At 44.3% G+C, this 23,254-nt stretch overlaps 1 protein-coding gene across 2 annotated transcripts in view; it reads left to right on the top strand.

Moving 5' to 3' along the window:
* LOC110405104 (musculoskeletal embryonic nuclear protein 1) overlaps nucleotides 1–14,949 on the top strand; it is a 35,606-nt gene extending 20,657 nt beyond the window's left edge. The window contains exons 5-11 of one of the 2 annotated variants that reach the window (XM_021410055.1): nucleotides 2,085–2,197; nucleotides 3,118–3,195; nucleotides 4,087–4,236; nucleotides 4,942–5,052; nucleotides 13,110–13,125; nucleotides 13,839–13,955; nucleotides 14,603–14,949. In XM_021410055.1, the coding sequence (XP_021265730.1) occupies nucleotides 2,085–2,197; nucleotides 3,118–3,195; nucleotides 4,087–4,236; nucleotides 4,942–5,052; nucleotides 13,110–13,125; nucleotides 13,839–13,955; nucleotides 14,603–14,709 (692 nt within the window). In that variant the 3' untranslated portion in view covers nucleotides 14,710–14,949. Of the gene's footprint in view, nucleotides 1–2,084; nucleotides 2,198–3,117; nucleotides 3,196–4,086; nucleotides 4,237–4,941; nucleotides 5,053–11,497; nucleotides 11,768–13,109; nucleotides 13,126–13,834; nucleotides 13,956–14,602 lie in introns of those variants that run through there. The other variant, XM_021410054.1, reaches the window with a different exon arrangement.

The following is a 23,254-nucleotide window of genomic DNA, read 5'->3' as shown; positions in this document are numbered from 1 at the left end:
TACCCCCAAGTCTTTTTTCACAGGGCTGTGGTCTATCTTTACATCCTCCAGCTTGTACTGATAGTGGGGATTGTCATGACCCAGGTGCAAGACCTTATACTTGATTTTTTTGAACCTTGTGATGTTCACCTGGGTCCACTGCTTGAGCCTGTCTAGGGCTCTCTGGGTGGCATCCTGTCTCTCAGGTGTGTCGACTGCCCAACACAGCTTGGTGTCATCTGCAAACTTGCTGAGGGCACACTAGATCCCACTGTCGATGTCACTGATGAAGATATTAAAGAGCAGTGGTCCCTGTACTGACCCCTGGGAGACACCACTCAGCACCAATCTCCATCCGGACATTGAGCCATTGACCACCACTCTCTGGGTGCAATTACACAATTAGATCACCATTCATCAAGCAGTCCGCCTGTCAAATTGATATCCTTCCAATTTGTAGAGAAGGATGTTATCAGGGACTGTGTCAAGTACCTTACTGAAGTCCAGATAGATGACATCAGTGGCTCTTCCCTTGGCTGCTGATGCAGTTATGCCATCATAAAAAGCAATCAGGTTGATCTGGCAGGATCTGCCCTTGGTGAAGCCATGCTGGTTCTCCCATATCACCTCCCTCTCTTCCATGTGCCTTAACATAGCTTCCAGGAGGATGTGCCCTGTCATCTTGCCTAGCATGGAGGTGAGGTTGATAGGTCACTAGTTCCCGGGTCATCCTTTCTACCCTTTTTAAAAATGAGTGTGATGTTGCCTTTTTTCCAGTCACCAGGAACTTGACGTGACCACCATGACTTTTCAAATATCATTGAGGATTGTTTGGCGACTGCATCAGCCAATTCCCTCAGAAATCTCAGTTTATGTACTGAATCTTTGGATGTACAAATGCCCCAGATATTATAGGGAACACATCCTGGATATGATGTTGCTACTGACTTCTTTTTCACTTGAATTGCTTAATTTTTTAAATTATATTAAAAAGTAGTTTTGAAAGGATCTCCAGAAATCTCATTTTTCCATATTTGTTACTTAATGAAGAAAACTAGAGGATGCAAACAAAAATGTGGAGTACACAATTTCATTATCAAATTAAACTCAGTCCTCACATCCCATCACAGTTGCTTGCTTCTGAATTTATGATGTTTCTGCCTTCAAATTGTGTAACTTTTCCTTTTACAAAAGAAGCTTTAATTGCAGTACATAACTGTAGAACCTGAACATCTAACTGGTTTTGTCTTGAACTGCTGAGTGCTGATCCATTACCTCTCAGTATAAAGCTTACTTAGAAAATGTCCCCTGTTCTGGACTCTGGTGTGATTTTTTTTAAGCAGTAAACAGTTAAGTCTCCAGATCATCACCAAGTATTAACATTGAAAGCCTTTCAGAAATGTTCCAGAAAAGGAAGTAGCAACTATCCATTGTGCATTACAAATACACAAAGGCATCTGAATTTCCATTGCACATTATTCATCGCCAGGCTGACAGGTCCTGGGCTGCAGTTGAAGACAGTGCAGAAGGCAGTTGGGAAGTGTAAGGAGCCAACAGCACCTCCACCGAAGCTTTCTTTTGGCCTCCAGTGAAACGCTCCTTTAAGCTCCCTGTGAATCTGCTGGCCATACCATTCCTCTCTTTTCTTTCTCTCTCCTTGCATCCATAAAATCTAATAGTTTTCCTGTTCAAATGTTTGTATAAGATCACTTCTGTCCAGGCAGATAACAGGGCACTCAGGTTTTCACTGTGCCATGTCCTACTGGGGTGCTGCAGAATTTCAAACCTTTCAGTTTGAAATGGAATTGCGATCCTGATTAACATTTTATTCAGTTAAATTTTTGATATTGGAGTTTGCACCTATTGCTGTAATTACCGTAGAGTAGTTACAGAAGCCAGCTTTGTAGAGAGAAGAGGTATGTTTAAGTTAGCCTATATGTTCTAAATTGGGGTGAGGTGGGGAGCCGAGAAACAGCGCTAAGGAAGTAGGGGAGGGCACTCCAAAAGGGTAGAGCTGCCCTTCTTCTTATACTGCTTTTCTAAAGTGTTTGCTGTGAGGTAAAATCAACCATATGCGTATACTGAACTTTTCTTCTCTCTTGCAGGTGACCCACTGCAGTGCAGTGCTTGGATGGGTCAGTGTGTTCTGTACATAATGATTATGACATTTGAGAAAACCATCATCATTATAGTGCTTCTGATACCTCAGTGGAAGGAGGTTTGTACTTTTACTGCATCTTACAGACAAATAAATTTCAGGTGCAAGCCATAAAGCAATAGATTTCTGATGTTCCAGTGTTTATTGGTTTGACTTATCCTCAGGCATCATAACTGACTACCCTCAATGCCATTTAATTCTGTAGGAGTGGTATATTGCTGTTCTTTGATTAGGCTTTCTGACATTAATTGCCAGGAATATCCTATCACATAGCTTGTTTGTTTTTCTTTCATATACACTGCAATATATAAGATTTTATTCTCTCTGCTTGTCTGAACACTCTTGAAGATAGTTAGTGATGTCTCCTTATTTTTTAACTCATATTTGTAGCTACTTCGTATTCCTTTTTATAGTATTTCAAATTTCCTTTGCATCACCTTCTTCATAAAAGTAAACTGTAGGCTTTTGTAATTCACAGCGGGTTAGGGAAGCTAGCTGCTGCTGACTGGATTCATTTTGATAGCATCTGTGTAACTTAACACTGAGAGTGATGTGTGTGTGGTGCTATAGCACATTAAAACCAGTTAGTTCCTCTTACATGGTCTGGGCTAATTTGGGAATTCTGAGTTATTTTACTGTGTGTTTTGTATAGCTCTGGTCTGTTTAAATTTCCTTAAGATAAGACTTAAAAACATGTTCCTTGGGAGCATGCAGCTCTAAAATGGTCAAGATTATTTGAAAGCATCTTTTCAGACTTCTGTAAACAAAAATGAGAGAGAGAAGTTTCTTGCCAGCCCCACTCGCTTATCTGTGGTGATTTATAAGCTGTCCTAAATACTTTCCTTTTCTACAAAGCTATCCTTTTTTTGTTCACATGAACTGTTTATATAGCGTTAGCTAGTACATCAGTGGTTGCACTTACTAATCCCGTTATGTGCCCGTGCTGCCATGATCTGAATTTAATCCTTTTCTTTTCACAGGTAGCTTTATTGAATCCTATAGAGAACCCCCAGTTGGAGCTGGCTATCGTCATGTTGATAGTTCCCTTCTTTGTTAATGTCAGTACAACTTGCATGCTTCTATGAGATGTTTACTTGTATTTTTCTCCCATCTGTTAGTTAAATATCATTAATCCTTAATTAACGTTAATCCTTAAAGCACAGTGTACCATGATGTGTTAATTACCTTAATTTTTTTTTAAAAGGAAGAGCGTTAAAGAAAGGAGAAAATGCATGGATATGTAGATTGCACACAGCTGAAACCTGTACTTAGCTAAGTGACCAGGCTCAGGAGAGGTGTAGAAGTGCTTCATTGACTTCTTTGGGCTGATGACTTGAATAGATTGAATGTAAAAATGGAATACCGATATAGAGGTTATAAAATGACAATGAAATTTGCTTTAGAGAGCAGTTAGGCTAAGGACAGCTGCGCTGTGAAGTATCCTGTGTCTGACCACAGCTGTTAGTGATTGGTCAACACAGGAGCTTAGGAGAAGTGCAAATGTGCCATCATCCTTCCCAAAGTACACCCTTCCCAGCAGTCTGGGAATCAAGACTAGAGCCAGAGATGGTGTCTTTGCATTTAATAACTGCTGGCAGCTTTTTCTCTCCTTATTTTGCTCAAGCATGGATTTTCTTTGAAGTGGAAAGCTTTGTTGCACTACAATGTCTGCCTAAAGCTACTCAGGTTTCTACATGAGGAGTTAATGACCACTCTGAACAGCAGCTGCTTTTCTTGTTCTCTCCTCTTCTTCCAAGGAATGAAGTAGATGTGTTCTCGAGAATTTGTGCAGTGTGTAATAAGCCATGGGGCTGAATGCTTATATAAAACTAACTTTTTAGCCAATTCAGAATTATTGTTTAGTTTTCCTGATTCTGTCTACATGTTGGCCAAATGAGCATTTGCTAACCTGAGGAGAACTGAGCTGTTGCTCTTCTTCTCTTTACCAGGCATTAATGTTCTGGGTTGTAGATAATTTTCTTATGAAGAAAGGGAAGACAAAAGCTAAACTAGAAGAAAAAGAAGCAGGACAAGATTCAAGAAATGGAAGTAAAGTCCGCTATAGGAGAGCAGCATCCCATGAAGAGTCAGAGTCAGAAGTACGTAGAGTTCATTGCTGCAATTAATGCAATATCAGTCCAATTCATCCCTCATACCATTGATTTCACTGTAACATTCTGAACTTAGTTTTGATGTTCTTTGTATGGTTCCTAGTGTTTGCAGTTGAAAAGCAGGTAAGAAAATGGTATTCTTGTACCACTCATTAGCTGGTTATTTTCCTTCTGGGGGGCAGGAAGATGTGATGTATACATAAATGTTACAGATGTAACGCTGCAAATGCTGCTACAAATACTACACAGTACAAAGCTAACAGGCAATTCTAATTTGAAAACAGGTTTGTAGCTTTAAGTGAGAGGAAGCTGGAGATTACATACAGTGCTGCCTATTTTTTTTTTTTGTGGTGTTGCTTTTTTTTTTGTATAATAAAATGACTGTCATATTATGAATGTGGGAAGAGAGCTTATATATTCTCTCTCACTTTAAGAGCAAGCTGCCCCTCCTGTTCTGGGGGTGCTGGGATCCCGTGTTTAGGTGTAGAGTCTGTGACTGTAGTAGAGACTAATATGCGTGCATCTTTCACTGAAACTTGCTTGAGGTTCCAGATAGGATGCATGATGCTGTTGTACTGAACTGGCTATAAATCCAAATTCTGTTCTCTGGTAAGGTGCTTTGGAAGCATAAAGAGCAGGATGAGGAAAGACTGTGACTTTGTATGTTATTCAGAAGTTGTAATTTGTTCGTAGATCCTCATCTCAGCAGACGATGAGATGGAGGAATCAGACACAGAAGAGGACCTGCGTAGACTGACCAACTTAAAGCCCATTAAGAAGAAGAAGCATCGCTTTGGTCTGCCAGTATGATGCGTTCCCTGACCTGTATTTGCAGGTTTCATGGCAAGAACTTCTCAGTCAGTGGGTTTTAATTTTGCAATGGCTTCTCACTTTCATACAAACTGACTTGAAAGCAAGGTCTATCAACATAATGCAATCAGTTGGAAGACTTGCAGTTCAGTTGCACTACAGACACACTGACCAATTATGCAAGAATGTCTTTTCATCATAAGTGAAAGCAGCATTGTTAAGGACTGAGGTGATTGTATCTGACATTTCGGAGAAGATAGAAAAAACAGATACAGTAACCTTTCGTTTGTGGTTACTGAATGATACAGTGTAAGATGTTCTCTGAAAGGCATCCAAATCGAGTAAGTTAGAGTGTGTTTTATTACTAAAACTGGCTTTTGCAGCATAATTCCTAGAGCAGAATAGTTTATGGCTACAAGCTGTAACTTAATGTTATTTTTTTAAGTGCAAATGTTTACTTGCTACCAGGTACCTATGAACTAATAGGTGGAACAAAGATTTTTTTCCAAGACTCCTCAAATCTATTTGACTATTTTATATTTAAGTTATATTTTCATACAGTTGTATTTAAAGATTCTCTTTGTCAGAGAAAAGGGTGTCATTCCCTTTTTTGCGCAGAAAAGGTCAAAGGATTTGTAGTGAAAATCATTTTATCCTTGTGTCTTGGTTTCAGACAAAGGGGTTATAAAGGGAAAAGCTCTCTGTCACTGCTGAAATCACCAAATATCACTAAAAATGCAGTCCTTGGTGTGATTTTGACCACGTGATTTGAGAATACCTTTGTTTAACAAGAGGTGGTGTTTGCATATTTGACAAATGTGCACTTTAGTGTATAACAAAAATCTGTTGTGATAGGTTACTTATTTGTGAAATGAATATCTATGGATGGATTTAATTATTTCCGTTTCTGAAAGTCTGTTGTGCGTACCTCTCATGTAATGCAAGAGAGATGGAACCTTTCTTAGGCTTTTCCTTGTATAGGGCCTGCCATCCAGGATCTTGGTCTGATTGGAGGACTTGTGCTACAATGTTGTGAATAATTCTGTCCCATGCTTATTTTTGTTGAAAAAGCAATCTTCTATGTCGTGTGCTTAACAAATGGGTTTCTTCTGTTTAATTTCCTGTCAGCCTGGTTATCCTTTCATATATGAAAAAAGAGAGGTATAGTAAAGTCACTGCAGGACTTCTGCATTTCTCAGCATATGTCTTCTAGTAATTGATAACATGTGCTGCTCTAAAACCCTGCAGACATGTTTTCAGTGACACCCTTTTGCGTTGCGTACGTTCTAAATGATTGTTTCTGACAGCTTTCCTTGCTTAGCTGAACCTTGTGCAGGACAAGGCGATGTGTCAGAGAAGTGACAACAGAGACTAATTGCAAGTTTGTTTTAGTATCTGGACATCTGAAGTGTTCCAAGCCTTAAACCAAACAGTTTCATCAGAAAACTGCTCAGAACTTTTTAAGATTTTTTACATTTTTTATAAATTTACTAGGTCTTAAAGTGGTTTATTATCCAGACCGCTTACATGTGGTTCTTGGGCCTTAGTAAATACCGAACTGTGCGCTCCCTCCCTTCTCACCGTTCCAGCATTCCTTTCTCCTGCCTGGCTGCTGAGGTGAACACAGCATTCTGAGACTTCAGGTAACACCTCGGCGTGTCCAGCTGACTAAAAGGGACATTTTACCAAACCTGATATTTGCAAGTTTAGTTGAGCCACTGACCTCTGTTACTGTGCACTGAAATGTAATAACTGCAATAAGTTTAAATACTAGTGTTTCTTTTAGACTAAATCTAGAAACTAATGACAATGGAAGCTCAATTGAGTTTTTCTGAAGTGGAGGGTAGGGAAATGGGGAAATGTCCCTCATCAGTGTTGCATCTGTTCTCGTTTTTTGTTTTGTTATTTGTTGATTTCATTGACTTGCATCTTCTGGTTATTGACAGTTGGGCAGGCTCATATCTCTGAAAGCACAGTACTTCAAGGAATTCATTTTCATCAGCAGAATAGTCTCATACAGCTCACTGTTCTAAAGGGATGTAAGAGCTGGGACTGGCTCTCGTCACAAATGTGCTTGTATTTTCAGCAGAGGCTTTGTTCAGTTTCAACTAGTGAAATAAAAGTATGTCACACGTGCTACATACCACTGCACAGTCATTACTATCCTCATCAACTGAGCAGCGCACACAAATATAACTGTATGAGCTTTCATTTTATCTTCCTTTTCCCTCCTCTAATTACTTAAATTATTGAAATGATGTCTATTTCTAGTCTCATGTTTAGTCTGTGAAATGTCAGTATGAAATTATGGCCTTAATCATGTAAAATATTTGTTTTGAGCAGACCTCAAACTCACTGACCAAGTACAAAAGAATAAAAAGCACTACGGAGCAGTTTCTTGAAGATGGTTTTAGCAAGGGTGTACAAATGCCTAATTTTTCATGTCTTAAGTGCTGAAATGAGATTTCGATATGTCTAGCAAGATGATATAGTAAAGCACTATGAGCCAAAGAGACAGAAGTCAAGTATTTTAAGTACCGCAGTAATAGAAGGAGGAGTGTATCTTCAGAGGGAGAAAAGCAGTTCTAACTTTCTCTGCAAAGACCAAGTTCTTGTTCACGACCTTAGCCAAGTACCCAAACCTGGTTTTCTGCTATTCGTTTTACGTTATCACCTGAAAAAGGAACAACAAGTGAAAAATTGGCAGTTTTCCTATCTGGGAGATGAAAATCAGAGTTGTCGCGGCAGGTACAAGGTGACATACTCTTGTCTGAATTGCTCCTGCCTGGGGGGAAGTATTTGCCCAGTGCTCCACTGCATCGTCCTGCTTGTTGACATGGGCTGCTGGTACAGGCTGCAAGAAATGCTTCATTGACAGTCGATCCAGTCATAATGATATCACCTCATGACAGCATCTGTGTTTATTCTCAGATTGGCACTCAGAGTTAACACCGGGTAAATGCAGTTCAGGGCAGCTCATAGCGAAGTTTAAGTCAGGCTGTGCTTGAAAAAATGTGATTGTTTAATGAAAATAAGCTGCATACTATATGCCAAAGTAAGAGAAAGGGATTGTAACTTACCGAAGAAAATAGCATTGGTGGAGATGAGATTTACCACATTAAGGTCAGCCTCAGTGTATTAACTGTTCCTGGTATCTCACCTGTGACACATCTGCATAAATTTGAAACACTGGTGTTGTCTAATACATGGTTTTCAAGTTCTGGCTTTAATATGTTCAGGTCCCCTTGTCTTACTTCAAGTAGGTAAACGCTGTATTTTAATGTTGCTTACTGAAATGTACTATAGCTTTTCTTCAGGGAAAACTCAGAAATTGAGTTGCAAATTAGAGCAATGCAAAGTGATCCCCTCCTGCAGATGCCGGCTGCGGTTCCAGCTGTGCTGGGGAGGGAAGAGCAGGCTCTGCAGGGAGCCAAGCATCACAAGGAATCTCTGCCACTGTGCTTGACCAACCCGTGTTCGCAACTTGCTGTGCTTTTGCAGGAGAAACTGGTAATGGAAGAGAATAAATTCAGCCACATCAAGTCAGAGTAGATCTTACAGCAAACGGGTGCAAACTTTTTATGTATTTGAAGTTTCCAGTTCAATTACTGAAAATGACTACTATAGTTTTACAAAGTAAAACTGCAGTATCTTTAAAAAAGGGACTCTTTTGTAGGCGTTTCTGTCTTTGTGTGGGTATCTGTCTCGAACTGAACGTTGGGTTTGTTTGTAGGTGAAGTCAGAGTAGAGCCTGCGTGAGCAAAACAAACAGCTGTGTTCTGCTGCCCTCTATCTGGACCACGTTGTTAATCAGTAGTGTTACCTTCAACTTCTAAGGGTATCTGATGTAATTGCATTGTGTAACAGTTTACAATAAAGTTGACTTATTACAGATTTGTATACTTTTTTCTATGCTCGTTCTTTTTAAAAGTGAGCCTGTTTCAATGTTCGTAGCTATCTGTATTCACAAATGGGAACTTAAACCCTGTGTGCATGCCCTGAGAGGTGCAGAACACAGACCCAAAGACCTCTGGAATGCAGGGCTTGGTTAACATGCTTTTCCACCCGGCTCATTGCTCGAAGAGCGGAAGGCGGGCTATGACAAAGTCACGCCTTCTGGTCACTGGGAACCAACATATGTAAACTTAGAAATGTCTGGGTTTACCTCCAGCATCCTGTCCCTTGGCAGGGGCATAGATGTTTGTGAGGGTTCTGCTGAGAAGCCTTGCAGTACTGCAGAACTCCCTGGTATCTCCTTATGACCCAAGGGCTGCGTGGGGACGCTTGCTTCCAGAGCCCAGTAGCCTCCTGTCACCCACCTGTGAACGGCAGCGTGCCAGACAGGAGCAACATCACCCTGCTCCCTTCCAGCGCTGCTACACAAAGCCGTGTGAGATGGGGAGGGGGAAGCAGTGCTGCTTCTCTTCTGCCTGGAGAAGGCAGCACCCCTGCGTGCTGTCTGTGCAGTGCAGGGTGGTCTCTGGTTACCGAAGGGTTCTGCAGCAAGCACTTGCACTACTCTATATCCAATAAAACTTGCTTCACCGCCACCACCCCTATTGTGGGGACATAAAGATGCTGTCTTACTCTTGGGTACCTTGTTCCCCAGTTGCAGCATCTGCCATCCATTTCCCAGAGTGCTGGAGGAGCAGGGAGTGCTACCGAGCAGAGCTGCTGCCGTGTGAAGTTGTGACATGAACCAGAAAATGTCGGTCACACCTTTGTGCCAAAATAGAGCAGAAATACTGACACTAGTGAGCTGCTGCTGCTTTCACCACTTCTCTCTTGGTGGAAGCAGTTTGGTTCAGTTTGTCGGGCTGGGCCTGCACAGTGTCAGGCCTCTGTTACTCCTCTCTTGTGTTTGTGCATTACTTTCATTGCTTATCGCTTACTGCACCCAGGCCGTCCTGTCCCCGTAGTTACTGCATCCTTACAGGGAGCTCAAGGAGCCATCTTCTGCCTGACAGCCTACTGGGAGATGCGAGCAGGTTGCTGGAGGAGAAGTCAAGTCTGCAGCGAGAGCCATGGCTTCTGGAGGGCCAGGTGTGCACATTCACTATGCTCACCGCGATCATTGCCCTCTTTTCACCACCTCTTAGCAAAGGAGTTTTGCACACCTCAGTTACAGAGGAAGGAGGATTAGCTGCAATGTGTTGACTTACCTTTGACACTCTCATCCTCTTCAGAAGACCTTAGGACCTCGACCAGGTGAGCGAGGTTCCTGCTCTGAGAGGGCAGCACAAGTAGGTTTAGGCTGAGCTTTCTTGTCAAAAAAAAAAAATTAGCCCATGCTCCATAGGAAGAAATGGTTGTGACTGTTCTTCAGCTTTGGTTTAGAAAACGTACCACTGAGTCAAAGAGAAAGGATTTGCCTAGACGATGCTGGACGCGTTAAGAGAGCATTGGGGTGTGCTGCCTACCCCAGCAGGTGCCTCATCTTCTCCAGGAGGAAAACCAGTACTTTGCCTGGAGCGAGTGGTTTTTCTTCCCACTGTTACCTTGCCAAATGTGGTGTTATTCCACAGAAACTTATCTTCCAGCTTACTAAGATGTGGCTTCCAAACACAAATTCAGCATAGGGAATGGTTAGGTATGTGACATCCATAATGCTGCTTAGCACACCAGTAACTCCTCCACAGTCACGCAGAGGAAGGCATGTTCCTGGGCCTGGGCAGAGCTCCAGTGCCAGGTCAGTGGGCACACAGAGACGGGAGGGGGCCGGGGAAGGTTTGTATCACTGCACCATTCCTGATGGGCGCTGCTGGGAGGAGCGCCCGGCCTGCCTCTCCCAAACCTGGCTCCAGTCCTGGTGCTTGCTACATGTGGTCACAAAAAGCTCATTTTGTGTGTGATGCAAAGAATTAATGCAAAAAATATATAAAAAATCAGAGGGAAACAACTCCCTAGCTGACCCTTTCCTGGTAATAAAAATTACAACTCACACCTAAGAGTCTCTTTCTTTCTATTTAATTAAAGACTTGTTTAGGGAATGAATCTGAGATGCTTTGGAGAAGGTTTTGCAGCAGTCAGCACATGCATGGGGGGCAGTGAGCCGCTGTGTGTGCCCAGCCCATCCCTCTGCGCACCGTGGGCGAAGTGACGGAGCTGCCGAGCCCTGCTGGAAGCAGAGAGGGGTTTTGCTCCTCCAACGTGTGAGAGCGGGCATCAGAGCAAGCTCAGCAGCACGCCTGTCAGGGTAAAGCCATAGCTGACCTCATGAACTGCAAAACTCACAGAGCGCTGCTTCCTGAGCGAGAGAGATTCAGGGCAGTGTTATGCTCTTTATGTTAAGTTTATATACACTTCACAGAGAGCGTATTTCCTTATGCAGGAAAAGATCAAATGGCCTCCCTTCCGATCGAGAGAATCCAGACAAATTTTGTGTCTGTAACAAAGTTTTGTCCTTTAAAGTTCATTACAGACAGATCCCAGCGGCCCCCCCCGCAGCCGCCGCAGCTGTCTGCCCCCGTCATGGCTGCGCTGCGTGCGGGTGCGTCCCGTGCTCACCGCCAGGAATAACCCCTGTGCGGCCTGAATCATCCCGGGCTCTGCTTTGGGAAGGTTACCCAGCCCGTGACCTCACGCTGGATACTCTATATAAGTCTGGGAGAACAACGGGCTTTGCACGGCGCGCGGGCTGGATTTAAGCGCAGCCGGGAAACCGCCTCGGCAGGGATTGGAGCCGCGGAGCGCTGCAGTTATGTCGCAGGTATGGGGACACGGCCGGGCGGCTCTCGCTCGTGGTTAGCTGGCAGTGGGTCAGAGCTTGCTCGGCACAGCTTGCCAGAGAGCTCTTCTCGTTATGCAGTGAACGTTCTGCTCTGTGCTGATTGTTTGCTTACGTTGAAGTGATGAAAAACGCTCTGCTCGTAGAGCTTAGTAACTAAGTTTTATGGGGTCATTCTTGTAAGGCAAAGGAAAGCAGCTGCCATTTATGTGGTTAATCAGTTGGTTCTTAAAATATTCTGTTTTACCGTAAATGCTCGTATTTCTGTAGGAAGGGAAAAGTATTTCCACTACTCTGATCTGGGATGTTGTCCTGATGGATTTCTGCTTTTCCAGCACATTTTCTCAGACAATTATCTGAAGTTTTGACAGTAGTATGGAAGGTTGTGTCTGCACTAAGGTGTGCTGCTGTGTAAACCAAAGCCTGACACATGAACATGCAAGAAAAGAGGAGGCAGAGGTTACGGGAAGGGCAGCGGAGCACAGTCCTTCAGCCACGTAGAGTAGCTTGGTTCTGCCTGTTGGCTTCACTCCAAAGAAAAAGAGTCTTGAAAACAGGGCCCCACACCTCACGAGCTCCCAGCCCATGGCGCTCACAGCTGCACTGCTGCTGGCAGCAATGGGCGCAGCTCCGCACTGGCAGGACAGGGGCTCACCTCTGTGGCTCATGGCCATCTCACGGTCACTTTTTAGCTGGGGAACAGCTAATCCACAGCAACTGCTCTGGTGGAAAACCCAGCCATGGTCACAGCATGAGAGGTTTTACTTTAAAACTGGGTGGAGTGCAGCTCACTGTCGGTGTCTTGGCTCATCTCCAGCGCTCCCTGTCCCAAGAGAACCTCTGTGCTGCTGGAAAGCAGCCTCACAGTTACCAGCTCTTGCTGACAGCATGCAAAGCACCTTAGCATGTTTCACACTGCTGTTAGCAAAACACTTTCTTCCCCTTTCTGCATGGGAACTGGCACAGCTCTGTGCCTGCTTCCCGTGGATGACACCAGCCAGTTCCCGTAGCAGACGGCCATGGAGATATTTAGTTCACAGCTCACCCGCCCAAAGCCGCTGTGAAAATGGAAGAGCTTGCTCTCAGCCTAGTCTTTCTTTGGATACTCACAGTGTTTCCCCAGAGAGCTCGTGACTGTTTTGTTTCCCACGACGGGGACTGGCAGTGAGCTGCTCCAAGTGCCCTGGGATTGACAGCCAGCAGGAGCTGAGCCACAGCCCCCTGCAAAGCCAGCCCCCGCAGCCAGCTCCCAACAGCCCCTGGCGCTCACTGCTCATGCAGCTTGCAGCCTTGGGATGTTCTCCCTCCACAGGGAGCTTTACAGGCAGTGGCACAGAAATGTACCTCTGGGCTCCACCGCTGCCAAAACCCAAATCAGAATCCGCACACATGTACAGATGGTCAGAGCAGTTTCTCACTGGTGCACAAACACATTTCTGTTGGAGTGCCTGCGTCTTTTATCTGTTTGATGACATTTGCCGTGGGGGGCAGTGAATCTGATCTCCCCACACCCCACGCCATGGTCTGCCCAGTCCTCAAACACAGTGAATGCACTGAGGGGCGTTAATAGTGCCGATGGGTGTCGTGTTGGGATTTAAGTGTGCATTGTGAGCACTGAATGTGAGGATAGGCTGATATTATTCTGTGTTACCCTGATTTTCTTCTAGCATGATAAACTGTAAAATATTTTTTGTTTGTTTGTTTTTTCTGTCTCTTTCTGAACACTGGATGAATACTTCAATTACCAATCTGTCTTGGTCTTCACTTGCAGAAGGACCAGGCAGATATCTCCATAGGGTGGGCAATCAGAGGACAAGTTCAGAACCAGAACAGTAATGGTGACAACGGATTACAGGAGGGGCAATGAAATCCTGCCCTGATATGGAGCTGAGGAAGTATAAAACCTGGAGCAGCTGAGTGTACGGTCTCAGAGTTGAAATAGGTGGAATACAGATTTAGCATGTTGTGGCCATTGCATCCAGGCAGCTCTGTTCCCTATGGTTCCTAAACATGAAATGCTGATGCGTGGGCAATGCTTTTCTTTATTAGCCAGACCCCGTGAAAAAGAAGCGTCCTCCAGTGAAGGAGGAAGATCTCAAAGGAGCTAGAGGAAACCTTTCCAAAAACCAGGAAATTAAGTCCAAAACCTACCAAGTCATGAAGCAGTGTGGTAAGTCTCTTCTCCTTGATGGAAATAATCAAAAAACCTCCCATTGTAAAGCATGAAGTTAATTGCTATAGTCAGTGAATGAGTGCAGCTCCAAATGAGCAGGCAGCAACACGCTCACACCCCCCGGCCTGGCTGCACAGCTGTTTAATCCATTGCCCTGATGGTGTCAGTAGGTGCCACCTGGGCTCTGATCCAGTGGTCATTTTTCCTGTCTGGACAAAGCACCAGGGAGAGCCCTGACTGCCTTCTGAGCTGGGGTTCCAAACAAATCTTGGTCCCATAGTCAAAGAGCGATTGCCCAAATCGAAAATTTGGATCCTTGCTCATAGACTCCCTTTTTTGCTCTTCTACCACCAGTGGGAGATTACAAAGAAAAATAATGAATTTAAACCCTTTTTCAGGGCGAAATCTGGAACCTCACAGTAGCTTTTAAAGCACCTGTGGGGATTTGGGGTCACTGATGGCAGTGACCACCTTCAGATGCTGGAAGCTGCCCCATGCTTGGAATGGGAGCACTGGGTTTGAGAATTTGATGGGCCGATGAAATATTTCTCAAAAGTTTATCCACTTCAGCAGCATTAGCATTACTCCCAGAAATCGGTGAATTCATTCAGTGACTGCCTCCTTTCCTGGTTTTCTTTTTCAAGAACAAATGGGCTCTGCGGCACCTTCCATATTCAGCCGAGCTCGGACGGGTGGTGAAACAGTCTTTGAGAAGCCTAAAGACGAGCCGGCCAAAAGCGTCTTTGGTTGAGAGCCGAGCTGCACGTGCCTCCCCGCCACGATTGTTGTAACATTTTTCCACATTTCTACCCCTTGCACTAAGCTCACCGTAGCCACAGATATTTGGTTTCTACCTTAAGTCATTAAAAAGGGAGTGGATTAATATCAGTGGGTACAACTTCCATTTTAGTTTTTACTATGTGCATTCTTTCTATGTGTCGAATGGTGTTTGCTACAATGGTTTAATAAATAAAATGATTGTTGAGCACAATCTGGCACACTGTAGTGACTGATTTAACTCAGGCTTACACAGATCCCATGGGCATTTTGGCATCACAGCTACGATCTGACTGTTGAACACAATGAATAAATACTCAGGCAACACTGTTTTAGCATCTGTGCAGTTTCTTCACTGTATTTGAAAAAATGAATGAGCATTCACCTGCGTGCAGCAGCTGTGCCTGGGCTTAGCAACGAATGCGTTGCTCTTTCCTTCTCATCCCAATCGCTCTGCCTCCTTTTCATGTCTTCCAGGGCAAAACCCACAAGTAACCCTATAAGTTATTTATAGGTACCTAAATCATAACATTTTCTCACTGAGCACTCGGCTGTTATTTCTGAACATCTGCTCGCCCTTGGATAGAGATAAGTTTGGCAACCTGTCTTTTAATGATGTATACTGCGATGTAAGAAGATAAGGAGGATAGAGCGGAATACCTTGGTGTCTGCCTGCTGCATCCCAACCTACTCCCAGAGTGAGTAGATATAGCAAAGCTTTTTTTTTTTTTTTTTTTTTTTAAGTTACTTAAAGCAAGGGCCTTTTAAGACCAGGTTGTGCTCAACAGACTCTTTTACGGTGAACTTGCTGTTTACTGTTGAAGCAGTAAATTATGGAGCCCTGCATTAGTATGTCCTTGCAAATCCAAAGTCAGTGGAAGTACCCTCTCCACCTGGAAGCTTTGTCTCTAAAATACCAGTGAAGCAATCACAGATGCATGCATTTCTTGCAGGTTATTTGTGTTCATTTTGAATAATGAATGGCATTGCCTACCGTGCAGTTGTGACAGCTGCTCTGAAAGTAATGCCTCCTGTTTTATGATGTTGAGCCACAATGTCAGAGACAGATGTTGCTGGGATGGCAGTAGAAGCTGAACCTTCCCACTGATATTCCATAGAAATAAATTGAAGGCATTACTCTTGGAGCGACCTACAGGTAATCATAGAATCATAGAATGGCTTAGGTTGAAGGGACCTTAAAGCCTGCTCAGTTCCAATCCTCACAGTGGGCTGGCTGCTCCCCCCCCAGCTCAGCCTGCACAGGGCCCCTCCAGGGATGGGCACCCACAGCTCTGGGCAGCAGTGCCAGGGAATCTCCACCTTCTGAATAAAGAATTCCCTCCTAATATCTGACTTAAGTCTCCCCCTTTTCATTTAAAAACATTCCCCCTTTTCCCTTCAGTGTAGAAAGGCATTCTCCCTCCTGTTTATTAGCTCCCTTCAAGAACTGGAGGGCCGCTATGAGGTCTCCCTGGAACCTTCTCCACGCTGAGCACCCCCAGCTCCCTCAGCCTGCCTCCATAGGAGAGGTGCTCCAGCCCTCTTATCTTCATAGACCCGCTTCAACAGCTCCATGTCCTTCTGAAGCTGGGTGTCCCAGGACTTTGTTATAACACAGGAGATAAAAACAGTTGTCCCACTGGATTTACAGATAAGTTCAGGTGCAGAGCTGTACCAGAGCTGAGCTTGTGTGCAAATCACCCTGCTGGATGCACAGGTTCAAGGCAACTCTGCAGGACTCCTGGCTGGATGCATCAGAGCTGTGTTAGGGCTGGGTAAGACCAGATGTGCTCCCATATACAGCTGTTTTTCGCACTGATTTTTGAATAGTTTATGGCTTCTTCGTACACTTAGATGTGTTGCACAGACTTAGCATCTCTCTGGCAAGTCCAGGCAAGGTCTGATCTCCTTTTATCACTGCTTAGCCAAAAAATCAACCAATTGGCATGGCTGTTGGATAAGTGAGGCTTGTGGCTGGTTGAGAGGCAGCCACAGGCAGGGAGGTACAAGAGTTGAAAAAATCACCAGCTATAAAATTCTCAAGTGGATGTCACATGTCTCAGCAATCTCCAAATGTCTCAAGTGCTTGAGATCATGCCAGTTATCGCTTTTATTTTTTTACCTTTTTGTTTCCCCAAGTTGTTACCATGGGGAATGGCCGTCAGCTGCCTTTGGGATTTCACATGCCCCTGTGGAATCTCAGTTTCAACAGAAAACATAAGCATTTCTTAGTTTGTGCATTATGAAACATTAGAACTAATGCTTAACGGCAAAGATCTGTTCAAATAAAGAAACTTTAACCAAGCCCAAATTCTACATATGTTTAGCAGGTAAATATTAAGTTTCCGTGTCTCGTCAAAGTCTACGTAATATTCCCAAGTACAAGTTACTCATTAACTGATTAAGATGAATGGAGTGTTCTTTGAAAATCTGGTCTTTCCAAAGTGCAGAGGAGAGTGTACTTTCAGTACCTAAAGGGGAGCTATAGGAAAGAAGGGAACACTCTTTAGCGGGGTCTGTAGTGATGGGACGAGAGGAAATGGCTTCAAACTTAAAGAGGGGAGATTTAGGTTGGATATAAGGAAAAAGGCTTTTACAGTGAAGGCGGTGAGGCAGTGGCACAGGCTGCCCAGAGAGGTGGTGGTGCTCCATCCCTGCAGACAGCCAAGGTCAGGCTGGAGGGGCTCTGAGCTCTGATGGAGCTGTTGTGTCCCTGCTCAGTGCAGGGAGTTGAACCAGACGGCCATTAAAGGTCCCTTCCAATCTCAAGGGTTCTATGATTCTATAATGTTGCTCACAATGATGGTCTTTTCCTCACTTGTAGTATTAACAGAAACTCTTTGTTCTGTTTCGGCGATCTGGTGGGATTGTTGTGGCCGGGGACCGCAGGCAGCTCCTGTGGTCACTACTGCCTGCGTAGTGTCGGCTGTTTGCCGTGATTTGAGAGCTGTGGGTCCTTTTAAGGCCTTTCCATATTTCGTTTGGCTGTTACAGTATAAATATGCAGGAGCAATCTGCAAACGTGTCTGATCACACTCTTTCCCTGTGCTGTAAAATATCAAGCCGAGGGATCGATGAGTAGAAGAATGGTGATCCATTTTGAGACCGAACTTTTTTACTTCAATAATCTGTCAGACGGTTGTGAGGCTGCTGATGTCCATTCAGATCAACACTTTCTACTGTCACTGCAGAAATGCAGGACCTGCTTCAGGTAGGACCTAACTGCCTTTAAAGCAGATATCCCAAACGCAGGAGGAAGTTGTTTGCAGTGCACGGGGAGCTGTGCCAGGTGCTTCCCATCCGGCTGCTCCAAGGGGTGCTCCTGGCTGGCCCCATGGTGCCCACCTCCTTCCCATATGGGGGGCCAGAAGCACCAAAGCATCAGGAGGACAAGCACTCAGAGGGCAGCTCTGCCTGTGCAAACAGCAGGCAGACACCCCCGCGGGGCTTCACAACTGCTCAACCCCTCACGAGGCCACAAGGCAGTGGGCTGGAAAGTCCACGCTGCGAAGTCAACAGCTGGCAGAGCAAATAAATCAGCAGATAGAGAGCTAGAGGGTCTCTGCTTGGGTCAAGTGCTTAAAGCGGCATGTGAATTTCTTGAGGTTAATTCTAGAAGATGTATTGAGCTAAAGCAGCTATAGTCAACTATTTCATGGAACTTTTCCAGTAATACCACTCAGGTAAGGGCTGCACAGGAGCAAAAACTGAGTTTTAGAGCTGCTTCCATTTCTTTCTTTCCCAGTATACCTTCATATACGTGGGAATCGTACAAACTGCCACTGCAGGAGGAGCTGCCGGCACCACCCAGACCCCTGTGACCACAAACACAACCCAGCAGTGTGCAGAGCAGAGCTTAAAAAAAAAAGTCATTGTATCAGTCATGCGATGCCACTGAGCTGCTGTCAGCACTCACAAAGCAAGTCAGTTCACGTGGCATTTGTAGTATTTAGGAGTGATAGGAAGGCTGATCATGGGAGAGGACCAATTGGAGGTCGCCTTCTGATACGGATCTAGGGAGAAATGGTTTCATCCCATCTATGAACTGCATCAGGCAGGAAGTTTTGTTTCAGATTTTTATAACAAAGATGGCTGAAAGATTTCCAACGGAACGATTTTTCTGCAGGAAAATTACAATTCACTCAACAATTTCACAGCAATGTACTGACTTTTTTTCAGTGTTAAGGTCCCCTTATAAAATGCTGACAAACCATACTCCCATGGCTCTTTCCATACACGTTGCTATAAGCTGTACTACAGAAATAAAACAGTCAAAAATGGCATGAAGCATTTCCGTTGCTGCATCACACAGAGCACCTCGGTTTTGCTTTTTATATTCAGGCAGATCTGAGAGGCTTTATCTCTCATCAGAGTTACACTGTAGGGATCAGTGTAGGTTTTCTCACCCCAGGAGATAACACTGTTAATGGGCACCTGTGCCCAGAGATGGTTTCTCTGGCTTCTTGTGAGCCTGGGAGACATTTCTTTGATGTGAGTTAATGGATGACAGTTTGCTTATTTAAGCACTTTTAATGGCTCTAGGCTTGTTTGTATTTCCCATGACATATGTGTGGAAAAGTCTCCCAGAAGAATACTCCAGCCTTGCCACCGTGATATAATACACTACAATTAGAGCGGTAGGCTAAGCCCCTAAATCACCATCTCTCTGAAGGATCGCTTCCTGCAGACAACTTGCATCAGCTCCTCAGGGCCTCCGCGGACGAAGCGCACCCATTTCTTCCGTGGGATACCCTGTGCAGGTGAGCAGTGCCTGCTTGCTCCCCGCAGGCACCAAGGTCACTCCTGCCCTGCTGCCTGCTGGCAAAGCTGAGGGGCTGCCAGAGCAGAGCGTCTTCACCCTCCTTGCCTCAAACATGAGATATTTTCACGGTGTCTCTCGTTTTGTGTTCTTCTCCACGTCTTAACCAGTGATCAGCTGTAGCTGCACAAGCCAAGGGGACGAGGAAGGAAGATGCAGTTAAATAAAGACTAACTCCTATTGCAACGGCACAAACGTCCCCTGCGCTGCACAGCAGTTTGTCTAAGCTGTGTGCGACGCCAGTACCTCTCCCACATCTATCCAACTGCGAGCTCTGCTGTGAGGTCAGTTGGATTGTGTGATCCACGCTGGTTTGGCTGTTTTTATTTGTTTGCTCTTCATTTGTTTTGTGCTTGTGTTGAGCCCGTTTGGTTTTGCTATAGGTAAAGCTGGCGCAGGGTGCTGCCTGCTGAGCAGAGCCGTGGGGAGCCCTAGAGACGGGCAGTGCCATTGCACACAGCTCCATCTGCCACTTCCGAATCGCTGTTAAGAGACTTTAGGGAGCATTGTTCATGATGTCCACTGCTTTCTTGTCCTTTAAAAAATACAAGTCTTGGGTGTGTTTTTGTTTCAATCACGGGTGAGAGTAATGTGGAAAAAGTTGAAGGACATGTACAGAAAGCGCTCGCTGGGAAATATGCCCTCTTCTGACTTGGAACTGGGCTTGCTGTCAGTTGTAGCTTCCTGGAGAAAACAGCCCTACACAATGCGGGAATTGCACATCGGGTACATAAGCGTGCTGACACAGCCTTGCAACTCCAGGTCGGGACTGAGGAATACACCAGAAAAGCCAACAGGGCGCTACGGCTGCTACGTACTCTGGGCAGCAAACCACAGAAGTTATGAGAAGTGCATTTTGAGCCCCAGCCCAGAGAAGAAGAAAGGGGGAGATTAAATCTCAGGATTAGTCAAGTTTAAAAGAGAAATACAGGCGTGAAGCCCCAAAACCAGACCTCCAGGTGGGTGGGACAAGGATGCAGCCCAAGTACCCAAATTACTGTTATCCAGTAGTCCTGGAGTATCCTGGCCAGAGAACGTGTGGAGGAAGCTGGGAAGTGCACTCATTTGCAAAGGTTTGAAGCACTCTCTCACAGCCTCTCTGGAGGTTGGTGGCCCTGCCTGTGTCATGGGGGTTGGAACTCGATGATCCTTGGGGTCCTTTCCAATCCAAGCCATTCTATGATTCTATGATGATAAGCAGCTGCTGTCTGCCTCTGTTAATAAAAAAAGCTTTGCTGCCTTCTTTTGAGGGAGTTTTAGACATTGCACAAATTGCTTTGATTAGTTTTGCCACCATTTGTGCTTGCTCTCTCTCTCTGTTTCTCTTTATGGCTTTTGCTAAGAGGTGGCTGCTTCAGTATTAAAGACAATTAGCAATGAGCCTGATTTTCTGCCAGTAGAAATTAAAGCTCAGTTGGCTTTTAGCTTGGTAACTGTGAAAGTATTATCTCCATGCTGCCTTTTATGGGGCGATAGCAGACTTTGAGCAGTTTGTTTGTACAATTTGCGTTCTCTACAGTCAGACATTCAGTTATTAAGTTACTAAGAATAATACCTGAGATTCCAAGTTTTCCTCTCCTGAATCTGCTACGAAAGTTAAAATCTTGAAGAATGTCTGCAAATAAGCGGGCAATAATTGTAATGCTTTAAAAGCCACAGTTTAGAGGCCCTAACTCTGAATAACAACCGTTTTTCTGGTGAGGTTGCTGGAGTTCTGGGCGTGTATCAGTGTGGATCTATACAGCAAAGTAGGATGGTCTTGTAGTCAAGCTCCTGAAATGAGAATATGGTGCTTTTTTCTGGAGCCATATCCTAAGCCCATATTTGATTTTACTTCTCTGGATCCTGACACACTCTGATGGAATTCAATAGAAAGGCAAGGCAGCAGGAATGCAACATTTATTGTCACCTTTCTCTGCAGAGTAATCCAGACCTTATTCTAAAAATACGAGAGGCCTGAAAACAGCCTTACCCTTGAAATAGGACATAATGCTTTTCTGGGCACTGGTGGTCCAAGCCTAAATAGGCGCCTTTGTGTTTGGAAATCACAAAAAGCAAGGGTAAAATAATAGCTGCAAGGGCTTAACCTCAACACTGCTCAGGAAGGACATAATTTATGCAGCAAATTAATTTGATGTTAAATAATGGACTATAAATAACGGACACAAAATTGTGAATTATCAGGGTTACAGTGGTGAAAAATGAAAGCCAGCTGTTTCTGAACATTACAATCCCAAAAATAGTGATGGAACCAAAGCTGGAGTCATTTCAAGAACTGCAAGGGGAGACGCTGCACATGCTAAACCACTCTCCTCTGTGGAACAGAGGTCAGGGACAAGGGTTTTAAGTTTTAAGGGTTTCCTTAAGTTATTAAGGGAGCTTTCAAATGTCCCTCTTTTGGAGGTAGATGGCTCCTTTCCTGGCATTATAGATTCCATCTGGCTTAAATCAATTGCCGTAATCAGACGTTTTGGTAATATTTTAAAAGAATTTGTGTGTCTGTTGCTCGAGTCAATTTTATTTGAAAGCAAAATTTAAAAATAACTCTAATGTAAATCAAAGAGCTGATGAAATACTTCCAAACACGTCTAGATCAGAGCACAGTTACCAGGTGAGCTGGGCAAATGCTTTGAGAGTTATTTTATCAGCAAGCAGCAGAGAACAGAACAAATGAAACTAAAACTGTAAGAATCCCCTCTTCGGTGTCAGTATTCAGAACTTGCCCTTGAATGTTTCCCTAACAGCCAGAATGTGTTGCTTGTCAAGTGATGCTGCAATGCTCAAGGCTCCTATTTCCCAGGGGGGCGGGGGCATAAGAAAGTTTAAATGCTTGTGTTAGCCAGCGATGATGTTTCCTACTGGTCAATTGGGGGAACATCCTAGAGAAGACTATTTGGGGAAAGAATAGAAACAATGCTCTTCCACATATTTTTTATACTTTCTCTCACCCAGAAAACCACATAGTTAGAGCCTTACCTGTTCGTATATATAAATGTCATAAATATCTTACCTCAAAATAATCATATGTTCAAGATGAGAACATGCTTGCTTGTTGTTTGTAGTTTTAGAATGTTTTACAATAGTGTGGTTCTGTTGTTGAAGATCTATGTGAACGAACTAATGGAAATTGACATTATCAGCTCAGTTTGGTATGGGCAAAGAGATGTAAGTTTTTGAATAAAAACAACCAGTGGCATCACCCAATCCAACAGATTTGTCATGCAAACAGTAACAGATATCTAAAATTTGCACTCGGTATCCAGTTTCAAATGACAGTGTTTTTGAACCATGTGTTCTGCAAAAAGTGAAGCATAGTATAGCACTGGTTCACCATTTCTGTCGCTGGGTGTTTCATGGGGAAAAACGAGTCTTGCAATTAAGGTTTGTTGGAGATATCTCAGTAGCAATGTTCAAAACTGAAATCATCAGTGGCAGCATGATGGATGATGGCATCTCCACAAGAAGAGAAATGAGGACACCTGAAAATGAGGCTCAAAAATGAATTGGGTTTTACACAGCCTGGAGCATCTCCAGCTGAGAAGTTATCCTGAATCTGGATCTCCTCATCAAGGTAATGGGCCCTCATCAGGGACGCCTGGGAGACTCCAAGCTCTGTGACACGAAGGACCTTTGATGACGATGCTCATCATCCACTTCAGAGCCCCCCTTCTGGGAGCAGCTTACTGCAGTTTTCAATTAG

This window comes from Numida meleagris, chromosome 11, assembly GCF_002078875.1.
Source record: "Numida meleagris isolate 19003 breed g44 Domestic line chromosome 11, NumMel1.0, whole genome shotgun sequence".
Classification (NCBI taxonomy): Eukaryota; Metazoa; Chordata; class Aves; order Galliformes; family Numididae; genus Numida; species Numida meleagris.
This window is presented reverse-complemented; position numbering and strand designations above follow the sequence as displayed.